Source organism: Dysidea avara, chromosome 11 (genome assembly GCF_963678975.1).
Source record: "Dysidea avara chromosome 11, odDysAvar1.4, whole genome shotgun sequence".
NCBI classification, from domain to species: domain Eukaryota; kingdom Metazoa; phylum Porifera; class Demospongiae; order Dictyoceratida; family Dysideidae; genus Dysidea; species Dysidea avara.
Window position 1 is genome coordinate 17,236,888 of NC_089282.1, and position 20,965 is coordinate 17,257,852.

The window sequence follows — 20,965 nt, forward strand, 5'->3', positions numbered from 1 at the left end:
GTGCTTTACAGTGACCAGCACTGAAGGTCTGACAGCAACATGTGCTGTAGCTTTAGGATTACCTAACCTAATTTCAAGGACTTAGACTTAGTGACTTATAGCTGAAAAGGTGTAACAGAAAAGTGGCCAAAGTAAGGAAAAAATCCCTCCAACCCCAGGATTCGAACTGCAGGTCACCCAATGTCTAGTCGGAGCCACACTCTGTGATATTGCAGAAAATATAAACCACTTGGTGAGATGAACTGAACGTCTTCTTGACCTATCTGTAGACTATGATACTATTATGGTATAGATTTTTGTGATTACTGTAATTTGCTTTTTTTCGTTGTAAAATAATTTTCGTATGCAAACTTGTACGAAACACGAAATTTTTTACAGAGTTAAGATCAAAACTACTCTAATAGAGCAGTCATTCACGTAAATCATACGAAAATATTTTTACACAAAAATAAAGTAAGGCTTTTCAAGAAGGCTGGAGGAGCTGCTCTACTACTGTTTAGCTCAGGAACCAGTCACTTCGTCTAAAACCTTCAAGTTGTTGTACCGTGGCTTTTTCTTAACGGTACCTGTAACGGTTAGTAGCGTTGGGATTGAGAACTGCGTGTTTTTGTTCGTGTCATTTACAGGCCTGCCAACTAGGGCTGAAACAGATATCCGTATTATCCGGATAATAATTTACTATCCGGATAGTGATTTGATGCCATCAGGATAATTTCTAATAATTTGAAGCAATTTTATGTTAATGTTTCCTTGATCCAGTTAAACATTATTACAAACTTACTTAATCTTCATTTTACTAATTTTAAGTGTTATGTTTTATTCTATAGTACTAGTAAAACAAACATGTTCACAACAAAATATACAATGCTTTTATAGCAAGTGATGATGTCACTATCCGTAGGATATCAGGAAAGATTTTGTTCAGGATATCCGGATAGTAAAAACTACTATCCGTTTCAGCCAACCCCCACGGATTTACCGTGAGACTCACAATTCAATTCAATTCAATTATTAGCTTTATAGTGCAATGTTACAGGTGTACATGGTTGTACAACAATAGAAGTGAGTTTGTATACAATTGCACTAAAGGTAATCTGGTAAGTACCAGATCCCATAACTTAAATTAAGTACTTATCATTACTTATATAATTACAATTAGCTGCTAAATGAATCAAAGTTAGGTGGCTTGGGATGTTTGGAGCAGATGCTACAAGGACATGTAAAATGGAAACTATGCTGGTTGTCTGGATCGAAGTTTCTTGTAAAATGCTGCCATAGGATTTTAGTTAGTTGAAATTTAATGGTAACAAAGGGTTGAGTTAGGTCAATTACTGGTAAGCTGTTGAAGGTTTGAGGAAGTCTGTTGAAGTAGAAGTTTTTTGTTGATTAGATGATGTAAAAACATGTTCAAGTTTGTTACTGGAAGAAGACCTAGTAGAATGATGACAGAATTTGATGAAGGTCTGGATGTTGAAATGATCAGATGGATTTTGAATTGATTTTATGAAAAACAGAATGTCACACTGGTCATAAATATACATTAATGGTAGTAGGTTGAGCTTGATAAGGCGAGTTTTATAATCAGAAACATAATCGTTGAGGATGTATTTGGTAGCTCGGCGCTGTATTCTTTCAAGAGCAGAGATATCTTGGATAAGGTAGGGATGCCACAATGGGGAACAATACAGAAGCTGAGACCTTACTAGTGCTATGTACAGAGTTCTTTTAGTTGTTCACGATTTCACTACCAAGCTCAAGGTCTCACAAGCAGTAGCTCTAAACTCATGGATTTTTAATTAAGCTTACCAATTCTCACAGATCATCAACAAAAAACTCACGATTTTTCCACTTTCAAGATCAGGCCAGAGTCAAAGCTCTCAGATGCCGGCCTTTCCAGTTCTCAGGGGATTTCCCCGGGTGCGTAATTGTGACACAACTAATAACAGAGGCAAGATCACTTGATTATAAAGGCAGGCATTGTGGCAAGGATTCGACTTCGGCCTTTTATTTAATAGCAATACATTGGATATTTAATAGCAATACATTGGAAAGTATTTGGAGCAAGATGTGGAGTTGATTTAAGCGGTCAGAACTCTGATCAGAATTACTGACCAACCCTAAGGGGCTTGGTTTGCACGTCAGACAAGAGACCCATGGCCATACAAGAGCACCTACATGTTTTCCTGGGTTTGTAGCTTATACAAATGGTATGTACTATGTGTTTGGAGTATTGTATTTGCTTTCATCCTCTAGGATGAAATTGACACAACTCTAAGTCATCATGTGATACTATAAGCACCTAGTGGCTTATATCAAGAATGTTTCATAGTCCGGTCAAGTGTTACAACTTCACAGCAATAAAAGAGCAACTGTTTCAACACAGTGGTGACTTCTGAGTAAGTACATTTAGCTGGTGAAATAAGACTCGTGCACACGTTTACTGTTTACTCAGGTCTAGAATAGATTAGTAATGCACAACATGTTTTAAATGCTATATTGATGCCCATATGAAGATGGGCATGTGTATATGTGTTGCATGGTAAAGGTGACCTACGTGCCCATTGTATGGGCATGGGGGATCTTACAACTTGCTGTGTCTGCCTATAATAATGTGCAGATACAGCAGTCCATTCTGGATGTCAAGAACAAGTCTCAAGGTTTTTCTGTTTCCTAGGTTGGCAGGCCTGCACTTAACAGATAACGAGGCGTTAATTGGAATAGTCTTATGGCATCTAAGAGGAACTTTCCAGAGCATGATACGCCACCCAAGGATCACCGATTCAAGCGGAATAAGAAAGGTGTGGCAGACACTGATTCAGCTCCTTCCTTCTGTCTGGTATGTTCTAAAGTTATAGTTGTTTATAATCCTGATAAAAGTATTGAGGGTGATGATGCAATGTATTGCGAAGGAATCTGTAATGCTTGGGTCCACAGGACTTGTGTTGGCTTGAGCAAACAGTCTTATGAAGCTCTTGCAGAGGATGATACACCTTACTTATGTCCGCATTGCCATATGAAGCAACAATCAACTGTAATTGAAGGTCTCGGAACTAATTCACATATTGACTCAGCGTTTACACAATTGGAAAACCGCTTGCTTTCATCACTTCAAGAGATGATTACTACTTCAATTGCTTCTCTGAAGTCTACCATTGAATCTGAAGTTAAAGTGCTACACTCAATAGTTTGTGATCTCACGGAACGTGTGCAGACATTGGAAAGCAGTAGTGAAAAAGTTGATAAGTTGTCAGACAGACTTCAGCTGTTGGAGAATAAATTTTCTAATCATCCTTCCCCCCTGGGGATCTAGCTCCTCCCATATCCGTTACTCCTGATGTCTCCCTTATTACATCTACAGTTTCCTCCCTGCTAAGGGAAGAAAGAGAAAGAGAGGAAAGGAAGTTAAACCTGATCATACATGGAGTTCCAGAAAGCACATCTGAGATCCCCACAGAAAGAAAGGCATATGATATTGATCAAACCTCTGGCATCCTTAGTCAAATTCTCGAAGCTGACACTTCTGTGCAAGATGCTGTGAGATTGGGTAAGCGAGATCCTTCTAAGCAACGGCTCCTAAAAGTTAGTGTCCCATCCCTATCTGTGAAAAAATCTATCCTACGTAACAGTGTTAAGATGCATAATAAATCTGACCCTGATTGGATGAAGAAGGTGTTCATTACACCTGATTTTACACCGAAGGAGTAGGAAGCAAATCGTGAATTAAGGAAGCGGCTGGCTGAGATGAATGGCTCTGGTAAGGTCTATCGGATAAAAAACGGACTGATAGTGAGGAGGGAGGGTCCCTAAACTCCTCCTTCCTTGGCTCTGATTCTTTTGCACCCATTGATTGTATAAGTGATTCTAATTCCTCTACTTCAACTGATGATTCACCTATAATGAATTCCTTTAAGTTAATCTCAAGCAACTTCCGAGGTTTGCGTTCCAAGAAAGCCTCTTTCCTTCATTTAATTGAGTCTGAATCCCCTCATTTTATTTCTGGAACCGAATCCTGGTTGAACTCCACTGTGCTCAGCAGTGAAATTTTCCCCCTGACTATCAAGTTTTCCGTTCTGATAGAACTGACGGGTATGGAGGTGTGTTTTTTGCATGTCATTCCTCAATTAATTGTTCTCGGATCTCACTCCCATATACAACAGAGTCAGTCGCTTGCAAAATCCAGGCAGAAGCTGATAAAACTCTCATAGTGCTAACTGTGTATAGACCTCCCAATAGAGATGAAGTGTATATGCAAAATTTGTGTAAATTAATAGAAGACTTATATATTAAATATAAAGAAGCCATTTTTTGGATCACTGGTGACTTCAACTTAGCTAACATTGACTGGAATCTTCACTCTGTTACTGATAATGCATATCCTCTAAACATTTGTAATTTATTAATTGATGCATTCAACTTGGGTGGTTTCTCCCAGCTAGTTGACACACCAACAAGAGGCAAGAACATATTGGACCTTTTTGCAACCAATAGACCGTCTTTAGTTAATAAAGTTACGGTATCTCCAGGCATAAGTGATCACGAGGTAATTTGTGTTGAATCTGTCTTAACTGCCACAGTCGCTGAAACTATTCCTCGTAAGGTGTACCTATGGCACAAAGCTAATATGCAATTGATAAATGACAAAGTAGTTGATTTTTGCAAGGACTTTACATCTCATTATTCTATCAGCACTTCTATCCAAGATCTCTGGGAAAGCTTTAAGTCTTTTTGTCAAGAATGTCTTGATCTTGTCCCACACAGATTTTATAAATCTTCTACTAAGCAACCTTGGATAAATGCACATATTAAGCATCTTTCTAACAGAAAGCGTCGACTGTATAATAAAGCTAGGTGATCTTCTCTTAAATCAGATTGAGACACATATATAAAACCTTTAAAAGATATACACAGAGGGAATGTCGTAATGCACACAACACATATGTTTCTAGACTTTTTGATATGAACAGTGGCTGCGGCTCTAAGAAGTTCTGGTCATACATTAAGTCCAAAAGAAATGAGCAAAGTGGCGTCCCATCTCTTGAAAAACGTAACAAATTATTTACAGATAATCTAGCCAAAGCCAACATCCTAAATGAACAATTTTCGTCTGTATTCACCATTGACAACTCCGAAGTTGAATCAGTTCCTTCTCTTGATGGCCCCTCCTACCCAGGCATATCTCCTATCCAAATTGACTGTGATGGTATTTCTCATCTCTTACAGGAACAGAACCCTCATAAAACTTCTGGTCCTGATAGCATTTCAGCTAGATTTCTAAAAGAGACCTCTGTTAACATTGCACCAGCCCTTGCATTGATATTTAATGCTTCCCTCACCCAAGGTAAACTTCCACTTGATTGGAAAAGTGCTTTTATTACACCTATTTTTAAGAAGGGCTCCCGTACAGATCCCTCCAACTACCATCCCATTTCATTGACATGCATTTGTTGCAAAATATTTGAACATATATTTTCTTTATCGATAACTAAACATCTAAACACTTTTAATATTATTTGTAAGGAACAGCATGGCTTCCGAAAACACCATTCCTGTGAAACTCAACTTTTAGAGGCTGTAAATGATCTTACATCTAATCTTAATGCTAATATTCAAACAGATCTCCTCTTGCTAGATTTCTCAAAGGCATTTGATACAGTATCTCATAAACGTTTACTATCCAAATTATCCCACTATGGTATCAATGGTCAAATATTTAGTTGGATTAAAGATTTTCTGCTTGACAGGAAACAGCAAGTCATTCTTGGAAATGTGCACAGCTCATCTTGCAGTGTGCTATCTGGTGTTTCTCAAGGCTCTGTCCTGGGTCCTCTCCTGTTCATAATATACATTAATGACCTACCTATCTCTATATCCTCCAAGATTCGTTTGTATGCTGATGATGTAATAATTTACAGAGCTATCCTTTCAAGTGAAGATGCCTCAATATTGCAAGAAGACTTAAATAAACTAGTCAGCTGGGCTGCAACCTGGCTTATGTCTCTCAACCTTAACAAATGCGAACACCTAGTTATAACTAGCAAAAAACAACCTTTATCAACTACATAAAATATCAGGGACTACCTCATTCGCGAAGTTACCTCAGCAAAATATTTAGGAGGTACAATAAGTCAAAACATCTCTTGTTCTAAACATATTGACATTATAACTTGTAAAGCAAATTCCATTCTAGCATTTTTACAAAGAAACATTAGTCAGTGTTCACTTTGTGTCAAATCCTTAGCTTATTTTACGTATGTTAGACCGGTGTTGGAGTATGCCTCTGTTGTTTGGTCACCATTTACACAATCTAACATAGACAAGATTGAAAAAGTACAACGTAAGACTGCTAGATTTGTTTTTAATGATTATTATAGATATTCTAGCGTAACTAACACGCTCAACTGCTTAAAATGGGAATCCCGTGAACACAGAAGAACTAAGTCTACCATTATCATGTTCTACAAAATCATCAACAATATTGTTTCAGCTGACTTTTCCAATTATCTTCATAGAAGCTTTACCAGGAAAAGAGGTCATCAAATGAGATTTATGACTATTCCTGCTAAAAGAAATACCTATTATCACTCCTTCTTACCCACAGCTATTCGACTATGGAACTCTCTGTCTGAAGAAACGGTTAATTCTCCTAACTTACATTCATTTATTAACTTATTAAGTGTACGTTAACTTGATATGCACTACACTCATATTTTGAGTCTTGCATAACAAAAATTAAATTAAATTAAAGCGAATTACGGTATAGTATTGATAGGCTTTTATGGTGTAGACTTTTGCCATTATGATACGGACTTTTGCCATTTTGACTTGTCATATTATCAGAGCCGGGCGTAGCTACAATGTAGGCTTGCCTCACCAAAATTACTATTGGTGACTGAAGTCACAGAACTGAGAGCTACATTGGACCTTTTAGATGCATTGAAAGCTTGCATTAACAAAGTTTATATGCTATTTAGTTCAACCTGTATAGGTGTCCATCCATGGGCAGCTCTAGGGGGTTAACTACTGAGGTTTTCAGAAACTGGTCAAGCAAGATCAATACACTCTACTGCAGTCACCCTAATAGAGCACTCACCCTAAAGCAAACTTTTAATATAATAGTTTTGATAAAATTAATTAAATCACTCTCACAATCAATCTCAGATGGTCAGGGGAGCTGATCCCCTGGATTGACATGTTACCAGGTGCTTATACATATATATATTACTCAAGACAAGGTCTGAGCAACATGCATAAAATACCATAATGTGCATGCATTCTTTGCAATTACCATAATAGCAGGACTAAAATTGCCTCCAGATTCAATCTTATAACTCTTAATTTTCAAGAATTTCCCAGACCCCCTACCTGGAGCATGCTACGTACTTACACAATAGAGTGCATGGCAAGCATAAAGCATTGCAAGGTCTACCACACCGCCTATTTAAAATTTCTAGCTACACTCCTGATTATATTATAACGTACTCTTTGTGGTTAAAGAAGTAAAAATAAATAAGTAAGGAGTATCTGAGGTTTGGTCATGTGGTTGACTTTAATACTCTAATAGAGTAGTTGATACTCTAACAAAACAATCATGCATGCAATTATTTAGCTTGCTTTACATATGTGCTCTTGCATTTGTTATGAAGACTTTCAGAACTCAGATATTTTCCTAACTAATGAAATCACCATGAGTTAGCCTATTGACAAAAGAAGAATGGTTTATTAGTTTAATCCCATAGTGGTTTAATTTGCCATACGTTAGTCCCAATAGTAGAAGTGCAATTAATCCCAAATCACACGTCCTTGTTTCTGTAATTGCACTGTAAAGTAGCCAATAAAATAGCAGAATAACAGAAGCCTTTTAAATGCAACAAGAAAGTGATATAATGAATAGCCAATCAAATAAGCTGACAATAGAAGCCTTTTAAGTGCAACATATGTAGACATTTTGAGTAGCCAATCTGAATTGCTGACACGTGAAGCCTTTTAAGTGCAACAACAAATGATGTAATACAAAGAAGGATGATGCAATCACCTGGTAGAAGTTAATGGCCACATAGAACTGGATAGATGTGTACTACAAACCACGAAGGGTGGTCACTATGTGATTAGTAGGCAATCACACGCATTTTCGTGCAATTATGGAATAATTGTACTCGTAACAGCCAAAATTACACTCAAATGTGTGTGATTACCTATACTAATCAAATTATTTGATAGATCACATGTATTAAAGCTTGTGCCAGTCAAATTATTATTATAATTTTTATTTAAAACATGCCAGCACATTAATCTGTTACCCTGATCAAGTACAATTGCGCAAAATAATTATAATTATTCTTAAAAATAATCATTATAGTTGTACAGTGGAACCTGTTACGTCATCAGGACACTGAAAAATGAGGACGCCTGCATAATCTGTATAGTAATTAATAGTCCCAAATTATTTCTTAGCATGTAAACTGACCTGGAAAATCAGGGCATGAACCTTAATAATCCAGGGGCATATTTAGGGGGTTTCCTGGGGTTCCGGAAACCCCCTTCCAAATTTGGACTTGTGGGCTTGCAGCAAGAATTCTTCATAGTTTGGCTGCACAAAAATGTAGCTACATAAGATGGAAATGAGCAGAGCTACAGTATGGGGTGCCATTTGTGCCAAAATAGTACAAAAACACCTTATTTATAAACTATAACCATACTTTATAAATCAATACGCTACTTTATAAAGTATAGACATATACTTTATAAATCATACACATACTTTATAAATCATAGACATATACTTTATAAATCATACTTATACTTTACAAATCATGCATATATTTTATAAATCATACATATACTTTATAAACCATACACGTAATTTGTAAATTATTAACATACTTTATAAGCATGATTTATTATGCATTTAGCATTTCAATAAGCAATCACGAACACGCGATATTATCATTTGGTAACGATTGTCAGTAATCGATAAAGTAATTTTGCGCACGTGTACTTCGCACGTGCAGCTTTTAAAGCGGGTCTTACCGGGTCACACAAGTTTTGGAACAAGTGTTTTTACCATTCACTGGGGCTATATAGCGCAGAACCAACTACGTCACAGCAATGTGTACCACAGACTGGATCCATGGTCCAACAGTCGATCTCGGCTCTGAGGTCAGCCACCTCACTCGGCCATGCTGAGTTGCTCGTGACAACCACTTTCTCTCCGGCTCTTATTGCTTCTTCAACAAGGTATTTAACCAAGTTGTTACATGTGTTAGCTACTTTCGAAGTTGCCTGCTTGAGGCAAGTTAATTAACTAACCCGAATTGGGGTGAATGGAATATAAAGTGTTACTTATAGCAAGAGTTAACTCTTGCTTATAGTATTATTGTTTTTTATTGTTATTTCTGGGCTAGATGGACTGCCCTTGCCACCATCCCCAGCACTAGTTGGCATGTGCTGGACAACTAAGAGACAGAAGGTTGGACTCAGTAGTCCCTGTTTTCATCACAGTGGCCCATCTCTGGAGAGATGTTAGCAGATCGTAGCAAGATGGACCTACTACCACTGATACACACTGTTGTTGAGGGCAACAGAGAAAAGGACAGTGTGCAGGCCAGAGTACAGCTGTATGCAGTTGAATCTCAATGAAACAGTAGGTCAGCCAAACATCTATACAAAACTATGGCTTCTTTTCCCATTCCCCAGTAGTAGGGGTAAAAGAAGCGTGCTCTATTTCTCTGAAGAAGGGTAGCTAACACAAAAGGCTAGCCTGTACAAGGTGGTCCCCAACACAGAACATACATACACACATACAGTTTATCTGTTTATGATTACTGCAGGGGCGTACGCAGTAATTTTGAAAAGGGTTTCCCCTACAGCTAAGTGACTGTTACATTAGAGTAGTTTATATTATCTGACTGCTTTATTAGAGTATCTCAATCTTTTCACCAAAATCATAATTCAGAACAATGCTGCAGGTGTTGCCATCATGTTAGAAACTATTATTTAACTATGTAAAAGTCCTGTTCCATGATAGATTCCACATTCTGGAAACCTGAAGTTTCAATTTCTTTTATTTTTCAAGTACTGTGTAAAATCCAAAGGGGTTTCCTGAAACCCCCTCGATACATTTCTGTTACTGGGCAATCAGCACAGATGATGTGCCCAAGAAAAAAGGAAACTACAGTATTAGGTACAATTATGTAATTATTACACAAATACAAAACAAAATTAAACTACTTATGCTGACTAGCTATATTTAACAATCACACAAATGACCACACAATTACAAACTAAATACCTAAGCCTATACGTAAAACTTCCTGCAGTTAGCTGAGACAAAACTGCCAATGGTGTAGAGTTCCATAACATTGGTGCAACCACAAAAAAGGAGTGTGTGGCCTAAATGCGTTAATAGTTAATGGCACTAGGTTCAAAGTCAAAGAATGTGACCTTGTGGCTAACATATTGACTCGGAATTGAAAATATTTTTAAAAATCAATAGCTGTTCTCTTATGAAAGATGTAGTAGAGTATCCAAATAGATAATTTTCGATGAGCTTTGGGCAAGGGCCATCGCAGTTTGCAATAGAAGATATGGACCATTTTGGCATGGCTGATTGTGGAGTTCTTGTACACAAACATTTGACTACTTTTCAAGTCTTTCTGCAATGGCCCTAAGTAGTAACATACATTATTAGTAGTTTGGAGTATGCACGTACTGTCTACAACTAGCCTGAGCCAAACTTGAATACATTATTAATATGCTTTTACCTCTTTATGCTTTTATTTTGGCAAACAATGGTCTAATTGGTATAAGCTACACCTCACATCAGAGATGATGGACAATGATGTTGAATGTGAAATTTGGTCAATTTTTCAAGGAACAATGCAAAATGATTCCAATTTTTCATTTCTGTACCTGCAAGTGACAGGTGTTGGTGCAAAATCATTAACTATACCATCGCAAAGCTCATCTTTTAATGGACTCCACAGCAGGTGGCTCGCTTCTCTAGCCACTTGGGCACAATATTATTTATATACGGGCACAAGCTGACCTTCACTACACCACTGAAGAGGGGTAGAGGTGTACACATATAATTTAATTTGCAGACTAATTACATAATTAATTCTTCATGTAGGGTGATCAAGGGGATATTGAAGTGAACAGTCCTGTGGAAACTTACTCTGCATCAACACAATCCCCATCACAAATACCACAATCTCCAACACCAATGCAACCTCTATGTTACCATTTGCGCTTTTTTCACCAGTACCACTGCTGCCACCTCTATAGCTACCGATACAATGATATGCTTATCAGGGAACCAGAGAAGGGCCTATTGATAGTGCTGTTATAAAGCATGTGATTCAGCAACATCAGTTACGTGCAATAAAATTTTCAAACAATGAGGATGTTCAAAGGATCAATATCAGAAGATCACAAGTATATTCTGATGCCCTGCGACATTTTTCAAAGAAGGTGTTTGATGTAGAGAAATTATTGAAAGCGTGCTTCATAAGACAAGAAGTAGTTGATCTGGGAATCCTATTTCATGATGTCATGGCTGTTGCTAATGACACTTACTGTACTGTTGGAAAAATGCTTTCAACATTTTCAACTCACAGGGGTATGGAGAAGTTTAACAGAAATACTCTAAGACAAGTTACATTTCTTAATAGAAATTAGGTGTTAAGTATATAAAATTGTACACATTGTTACGACATATAATACAATATCAATTATAGGTGACATGTGTTACTGTTGATTTGTAAAATTAGTGTTGTCCTAGTATTTACATTGCTCATAAAATTGTCAAAATCTGTACAACCTGTTCCAGGGTAATAAGCTCATTAACAACCTGTTTGCATTTTTCTTACAGTGCAGTTGTATTGGTGGCTAAAAGGACATACAAAAAACCATGCCAACAATCTCTACAAGGTCCGTCTCCTCTGGATTAAAAACCATGCCAACAATCTTGTAGTCTGCTTGTTAATCCAGATTACTTTTTGAGACATGATACTGCACTCGGTGGCCTGTAAATCATCTAGGTACAGTTGCATGGGAGTCATGTCACCCTCAGTTGACCGCCGAGTTCCAGCCACCTTGAAAGTCAGCCAATGCTTCGTTTATTTGAGTTGAAATTAAACATCAATACTACACCACAGGCAATAACGTAGCTAGATGCCTTGTTGAGATGTTCAAGTCTCGCTTTGAGGAGCCGGAGCCAAGACAACTGGTGGCATCACATCATGGATGCTAGTACGGAGGAAGCTACACTGTTGTATGCTAGATCTGTACGTTTTGTACTTGGTTCTGTGCTATTGCCCCAGCAAATGTTAAAAACGCTTGTTCCAAAGCTTGTGATATATAACCCGGTACGACATCCACCATTCTGCTTTTGGTTGCACGTGCGAGGGTTTATTCTACACGTGCACAAAGGTATCGATTATTGACAATCATTACCAAACGGTAATATCATGTGTTTTTGGAAATACTAAATGCCTAATAAATCATGTTTATAAAGTATGTTAATAGTTTACAAATTACGTGTATGGTTTATAAAGTATATGCATGATTTGTAAAGTATATGCATGATTTGTAAAGTATAAGTATGATTTATAAAGTATATGTCTATGATTTATAAAGTATGTGTATGATTTATAAAGTATATGTCTATACTTTATAAAGTAGTGTATTGGTTTATAAAGTATGGTTATAGTTTATAAATAAGGTGTTTTTGTACTATTTTGGCACAAATGGCACCCCATACTACAGTGCATGTAATAGGAAACTTGCTAAAAGGTTTTAAGAAGAACAAGAGTGTTAATTTAACTATACAAAAAGAAAAAAATGTTAGCATAAAGATCGAGACACTCTAATAGAGCAATCAGATGTATTCTAACAGAGCAGTCAAAAGTACTCTAATAGAGTGTTCATAACAGATTGCAAGTATAGTTTTGTTAAAAATGCAAAATTATAGCGTGAAATATTAAATTTTGAGTTTTTAACTGGAGAATTTGGATGTTATAGCTATTTGGATGACTACAATACTCCAGACCAGCCATATAATTGATAGCACTTAAAGGGAGCTAAGCAACTATGCATAATTGAAGATAGCATATATTAATAGAGCATATATTATCCATATATTTATGTAGAGCATGAACTAGTAAAATTTGAAGCATTTGATGTCAAAATCTGTCACTGATTCCCCAGACCCATGCACTACCAAATCTGGAAACCCTATTGGAAAAATCCTGGATGTTCACCTGTAATCAGGACACTTCTTGCCAGTCCCAAGGTGTCCTTAACATACAGGTTTCATTGTACAGTAGTTATCTGTGTGCTCAATGAATTCTTCCTGATATTTAATCTACGTAATTCATTGTCATTTAAATACTTTCAATCATGACCTCTAGTTATGTAAGGGTTGAAAGGATAAAGAATGGATATCCCTGTCTCTAGGGCGATACAAAACAATTAGCTACATAGTACCAATTTTTACTATTCCATGGCCAGTAGTGGTGAACAAAGTAACCAATTATTCAATTATTCTTTAAGCATAAATAAGCACTGAAATCTTTGTTGGGCGTGCAGTAAGGTAAGTCTGAGAGCTATTTTTATCATTTGTGATAGTCCAACCCATTTATCTTATCAATGCCGATGGTGGAAGACAAAAATCTCAACTAAAAGTTCAGCCCAAAAGGCTGGTAAATCACCTGACTAATTCAACAGAAAGGAGTGTATCCCATTGTATTTATGTGAAGATTGAGTGAGTATCCACTACCGGTGTCATTAATACAGGTTCTGACATCACCATCATTAGAGGTGACCTGTTTTATCATATATATAGCTGAGAGGATAATCTAAAGATAGAAGATCTTAAAGCTCCTCAGCTAAAAGCTTGCACCTATGATCAGAAACCAATTATTCTGGATGGACAAATGAATATGAAAGTCAGTCATGGTGACAAAACGACTTCTGTTTTTGCCAAGTTGATCAATTGTTACTATCCGAATCAGTCTGGAAATAGTGGGCTAACATCCTAATGTACAAACTGTAGAGGCCAAAAACACACATCAATAGTGGAGTCATCTACTTTAGGGGATAAGTCAGTAGGAAAATATGTTATCCCGTTGGCAGGTGTAAAACTTATCAGTGTCGTGAGATTACCAACTTACCACTCAGCAACCATAGCAATGAAGGTAGAAGAGTAAGGAGGATCTGTATTGATAGAGACAGAAAGCGTGTTAGACAATGGTTTACATATTGATGACTCAATGGTCAAGGTCAACCAGGATGGTCGAACAACTGTTCAAAGTAGTTTACCATGTCTCCTCGAGTGCGGTAGAGAAATTACATGTGCCAGTGAAGTGAATGATGAGAGAATCGGATGAATCACCAGGACAAACATGTTTCAACTACAGAAGAATTGAATAGCCTAAACTCTAGCAGTAGACAGTAGTAGCACAGAATTGATATACGCTCAACATCTTGAACATGTGAATGTATGGGTATGTGCTGTTAACACACTACCAAAGGCACAGTCTGTTCTAATGAACATTTAGGAAGGTCTAAATACTTTAGTACACTAGACCTCAAATCAGGGTACTGGCAGGTCAAAATCAATGTTGATAGTCAAGAAAAGGCTGCTTTTATCACTCACAAAAGACTATTTGAGTGTAGGGAGATGCCATTTGGAGTCACAAATGCTCCAGCAGTCTTCCAATGACCGATGCATGCAGTGAGTTTTAGGTGGTCAGAATTTGCAACCAACTTTGTGTCAGTCTACTTAGAGGACGTGATAGTGTTTTCAGAAACATTGGTAGATCACATTGCACATCTTAAGGCTGTGTTTGATAGATTAAGAGGAGCTGGACTGGTACTCAACCCAGGTAAATGTAAGATTGCGCATGATGAAGTTCAACATTTAGGTCATGTTGTGACATCACGAGTACTTCAACCTACATAATAACTGTAACTTGGAAGCAGTCCAGTGTTTTCTTTGACCCATATATATATACCAACTTGAAGCAATTAAGACAAAATCTGGATTTGACGTCTTGCTATCAAAGATTTATTGCCAACTATGCTAAAATAGCACATCCTTTGCATTCTCTTGCAAGGAATTGAGCCTTGTTAAGCTGGACAGCAGAGTGTGAAACTACATTTAATTCCTTGAGAGTGAAGTTAATGGCAACACCATTGCTGGCATATCCTAATTTCAATAAAGATTTATCCTGGAGGTTAATGCTAGCAAATTTTAAAAAAAATTTAGTCTGGGAGCCATATTGTCTCAGACTCAGGGTGATAACAGACTGCATCCAGTAGCTTATGCCAGTAGATCTGTGTACACTTCAGAGGCCAACTATGCCAGCAGTGACTTGGAAACCTTAGCAGTGGTGTCGGCAGCCACACATTTTCGCTATTATTTACATGGCCATAATGTTACTGTAACGTTGTTACAGATCATGCGGCAGCCAAGGCTATCCTAGGAGCCCAAATCTTACAGGAAGGCATGCGAGATGGTGGAGCAAGGTCTATGGTAATGGAATCCAACACCTTGACATTGTTCATCACTTGGGTAAGAAAAGCTTGAGTATTGATTGTCTTTCCCAACAGCCTGATATGCCGGCTCCACAAGAAGATGACAATGGTGAAGTACAGTTTTCACTAGTCTCTAGTCAGCTACCAGACACTATTGAAGCTACTCTGGAACAGGATCCTATAACTATACAGAGTAATTATGTGAAGAGCAACTCAAAAACCAGTCTGAGAGCAATAATCCTTTACCTGAAAGATGGAACATTACCTGAAGATGTTAAATTAGCTAAGAAGGTTGTGGTTGAGTCAACTGTGTACACTATCTGTAATGATGTGCTTTACTATGTAGGTTCCAAACAAATGGAGACAGCACATGTTGTAGTACCACAACAATTATGCCAGAGAGATTGTAATGCATGATGGACAATTGGCTGGGAATTTCTCAGGACCAAGATTATACAAGAGCTTGGTGAGATGCTGGTGGTGGCCACGAATGTGATAGCTTATGTGGACAGTGTGCTATTGTGGAAGGCACTGGTAGGAGGCAGAAGCCTCTACTACAATGTATAGCTACAGAACATCTGTGGATATTATAGATCTACCAGTCACATCTAAGGGAGATAAGTACGTGATTGTATTTCAAGATTTGTTTACTAAATGGCCGATGGTCTACCCTGCTCCGGACTAGAAGACTGAGCGTATTGCTCGGCTAGTTGTTGAAGAGATTGTACCTTGTTTTGGTATTCCAGAGGCTATCTTATCTGACAGAGGAACCAATTTGTTTTCTTTTCTAAGGAAAGATATCTGGAATATGCTGGGAATAGAGAAACTTAATAATACACCCAGTCACCAAACAGTGCAATGGAGTAGTCAAAAGATTCAATCGAACACTGAAGACAATGCTCAGAAAGCAAGCTGATAAATTTGGGATGAAGTGAGACCAGTATCTTAGTGGTGTGTCATGGGCTTATCACAACACCCCCCATAGCTCTACAGGTGAAAAACCATCTTTTCTGTTATTTGGTTATGACTGTAATTCACCTATGGAATACTAACCAAATCACAGAAGCCCACTAATGTGTGATGTTAGCACTCGCATCTGCAAGGAAGTTAGCAAAGCAAACCAAAAGGGAAGCTCAGAGGTGTTATAAATACCAGTATGACAAGTTTAAAGATGGATACTGGGTATTATTAATCTATTTTTCCCAAGAAGAAACCATATCAATAATGTGTAAATAGTTTATATGTCTGCAATGACGATGGTAGTTGACTCCACTCCTACTCAAATTATCAAAGTACTCAACTGCTTGAACACAATTGATCCTAGTATATATATATATATAATATATACGTGTGTGTGCGTGCGTGCGTGCGTGCATGTGTGTGTGCGTGTGCGTGTGCGTGTGTGTGTGTGTGTGTGTGTGTGTGTGTGTATGTGTCTAAGAATGAGCCAGATAAATCTTCAAAGAAAATTACATTGAGCATATCAATTTCTTGACTTATGTTTATTTTCTCCACTTCATTTTGTAGCACACAGTAATATTCTTCAAAAAATGGAAGATCAATTTCATCACTGTACTATTATCATACATGGCTGATAGAATAGTGTCATTAAAGGAATGTGAATATCCATAATTAATGCTCAGCATGTTAAAGGATAAATTTACCGCTAGTGATGCAGCAAACGTATTAGTTGTTTCACCACCAATGTTGCCAGTAATCATACTGAGTTGTTGTAATGTGGTATTAGTTGTAAGACAATCACCGATGGCTAATACCCCATCATCGTGTAGATCATATGTCCACTTATACATGATATAGAAAGCATACATTTGTGATGTTGATGGCTGTTAATTTGTAACCCTGTCTGGTAATCAGGGTTCTGATAATTTTCTACTAAATGATCGTTCATTAGTTAATAACTACCGTCCCATATCCCTGTTATCTAACATCTCTAAAGTATTGGAAAGACTGATATATAATAATGTTAGTGTATATGTGCTCAGGACAATTTCCTCTGTTCAATTTGGCTTTATTCAGGGTAGATCCACAACTCAACAGCTCCTATTATTCCTCAACTACATCTACGAAGCAATTTTACTTGGTCACCAAGTCGATGTTATATACCTTGACTTTCGAAAGGCTTTTGACATGGTTCAACATAGCCAACTACTTTCTAAATTGTGGAAAATAGGTATCAGTGGAATTTTATGGCAATGGTTCAAAAATTACTTGACCAATCATAGACACTGTGTACGTATCACCAACACATTATCTGACACTTTACCAGTGTTGTCCGGGGTTCCACAAGGAAGTATCCTTGGCCCTCTATTATTTTTAATCTATGTGAACGATTTGCCATCAGAGGTTACTTCCTCAAAACCTTTTTTATTTGCAGATGACACAAAGCTATTGAAAATCATATCTCAACTTTCAGACAGTGTGCTTTTACAGAAGGATTTGGACTCCTTCTTCAACTGGAGTATTACTAATGAACTCTATTTTGGAATTTCAAAATGTGTGTTTCTTAGCTTTAACTACAGGTCATCAACATCATACCACATTGAGTCAAATATATTGCAACATCTAAGTGAACATCAAGATCTTGGAATACAAATGTCAAGTGATCTATCCTGGAATAACCACCACAACATGATCTGCTCCAAGGCATATAGATCACTGGCACTCTTGAGACAAACATTTGGTGGATCTGGGCCAGTGGAAGCTAGAAGATCTCTATATTTAGTACTTGTCCGCTCACAACTTACTTATTGTTCACAATTATGGAATCCACATCTAATAAAAGACACTACTATACTTGAGAGAGTACAAAGGCGAGCCACTAAATATATTCTAAATGATTACACTTCAGATTACAAATTTCGTTTACTTAAATTGAAACTCCTTCCTTTGATGTATATGCTTGATTTTTATGATATTCTCTTTTTTGTGAAATCTTTGAAGCAGCCAAATCTCCACTCTAATATCTTCAATTATGTATCTTTTAGTACCAGCAGGACTAGATCAGCTACAACCCACAAATTGTTACACAATTACTCACGCAACAATAAAACTCGTAATTTCTATTTTAATCGACTCCCTAGACTTTGGAATACTCTCCCCCCAATCAACATTGATCTACACCTCAACACAATCAAGTCACTGATTTACAATCACCTCTGGAACCATTTTGCTGAACACTTTAACCCTCACTTCCGTTGCCCTTGCTATAATTGTTGTAATATTGCTACTACCCCTAATTTTAATATAAATAGTTAACTAATGTACACTTTGTTTTGTACTTGGCTGCTAGCACAGGTTGCTAGCAGACCATCAGTGTAACTTAAATAACTGATAATTAATACTGTAATTGTACCCTATTGTGTTGCACTGTAAAGTCTTTACTATTACTATTACTATTAATAGGGCAAACTACTACTTGCAATTTACATAAAATTCATACAAATAGTTTGCTTGTGATAGTAATCTTTCTTGGGCAAAATAGACTAATGTCCAGTCTCTAACCCTAAACTTTGCTGTCTTGTCATACTGGTGTTTATAACACCTCTGAGCCTCCCAGTTGGTTTGTTTCACTAACTTCCTTGCAGATGAGAGTGATAACATCACCTGTTTCCAGTTAGTCATTGACATTAGTGGGCTTCAGTGGTTTAGTTGGTATTAGAAATGCTTCCAGACAGTCAATAATGTCTGGGTCTCTTCAAGATACTAGCCTGTATGGTCCATGCCACAGTTGTGACAAATTTCTGTTCTTGCTGGTTTCTTCTTGGGCAAAATAGATTAATATCCAGTCTCTAACTTTTAGACTTCAATTTCTTTGCTGTCTTGTCATACTTGTGTTTATAACACCTCTGAGCTTCCCGGTTTGTTTGTTTCACTAACTTCCTTACAGATTAGAGCGATAGCATCACCCATTCCAGGTAGTCATGTCATTAGTGAGCTTCAGTGGTTTTTAGAGCTGCTTTCATTGCATGGCAATATGTAGCGACATCATGAAGATGAGTTATCAGAATTTTTAGAGTTAAATTGGTAGGGCAGTACCCCAGTTCACCTTGAGCAGTACCTGTCATAATGGAAATGAAAGCCATCACTATATACCTTACATCGTAGATGTATGGCTTCTAAACTTCCTTTTTCTTTGAAAGTGCCACACATTTAATAGCAACATCAGAATACAATGTAAATATCAGCAATTTAAAATTGGTAAACTAGTCACCTATTAAAATTGTCTAAGCTCTCTCACACTCAAGGTTTAATGTACAACTCAAATAAGGACATTGTGTTTTTGAACTCCAGATACTCTTGTACCTCAGAATGGCATGTACTATAGCTATACATACTTCAAGAAGCCACTGTGTCAATTTCATTGTTAGGTTAACGTTGCCCCTGCATCTGTAGCCTAGCTGTACAGGGTTTTGAGCGATTCCTGGTTTTCAATTGTGATTTTTATATTAACTGTAGTAAATTTGCAAAAAAGGTGTCTTCTACACACATCCAGTTCTATGAACTTGGAAGATAGTGATCAAACTGTAAACCTGAAATTTGTTCATCCATTACTCCATGCTGATGCTCACTACTGAACAAATTTCAAGTGAATAGTCAATGGCTTTTTTTCTATGAATCTTCAAAGTTGGTAAAATGGATGTGTGTGGAAGACCCCTTCAGTTTTCACAAATCTGGTCACAATATGTTATTGTTATGTTTTCAAATACTGATTCAGATGATTGATCTTAACTTTACCATGAAACAAACATACTCCTCTTCACAACAGTTTCTTAAATGCATGTACAAATCACTTCAGTCTATATTAGGATGATAGCAATATGGAGCTAATCTTAGCAATATGGAATACAAATGTGATCTAGTTGCTGTAGGATGATAGCAATATGGAGCTCAATTGCTGTCTCCAAACTCAGAGTAGCTTCAGGCTCTTTTCTGCTAGCTAATTTGTCTGCTGTGCAAGTAAGCGATGTCCTGGAGTGTAGCTAAATGCATTTTTATAGCTAAACCTGAGTATATAAGTCCCTGGAACCTTTGTATAAAGGCCAAACCTCAGTTTATGGCCTATGGCTGCTTTATGGAGGATATTGAGTTAGGCAGCCACCTCTCTATAAAGGCCAAATATTTCTGGCCAGAAGGTGACCGCTTTAGACAGGTTCCACTGTAATATTGAGAGTTAATTACATACATTAATTATATTGCAAGTACTTGATTAGATGATATTGGTGATTTATTGAAATATTGGTGATTTATTGAAATATTGCCCAACCTTACATGTTGACATGGTAACAATCCTGTTATGTGTATCAATTGTAATAGTGACCCAGTCCATGAGAATTGACTTATAGTAATATTCATTAGAAATACATATCAATCAGTTATAATTACAAATACACATTACCAGTTAGTACAA

The 20,965-nt window shown here is 37.2% G+C and overlaps 1 protein-coding gene across 1 annotated transcript; it reads left to right on the forward strand.

Moving 5' to 3' along the window:
• The first annotated feature begins 4,956 nt into the window (after positions 1 to 4,956).
• On the forward strand, positions 4,957 to 9,636 carry LOC136237736 (uncharacterized). The gene is made up of 3 exons (XM_066027950.1): positions 4,957 to 5,338; positions 5,615 to 5,898; positions 9,499 to 9,636. The coding sequence occupies exons 1-3, from the start codon at positions 4,957 to 4,959 to the stop codon at positions 9,634 to 9,636; spliced, it is 804 nt and encodes a 267-aa protein (XP_065884022.1).
• The last annotated feature ends 11,329 nt before the right edge of the window (positions 9,637 to 20,965 follow it).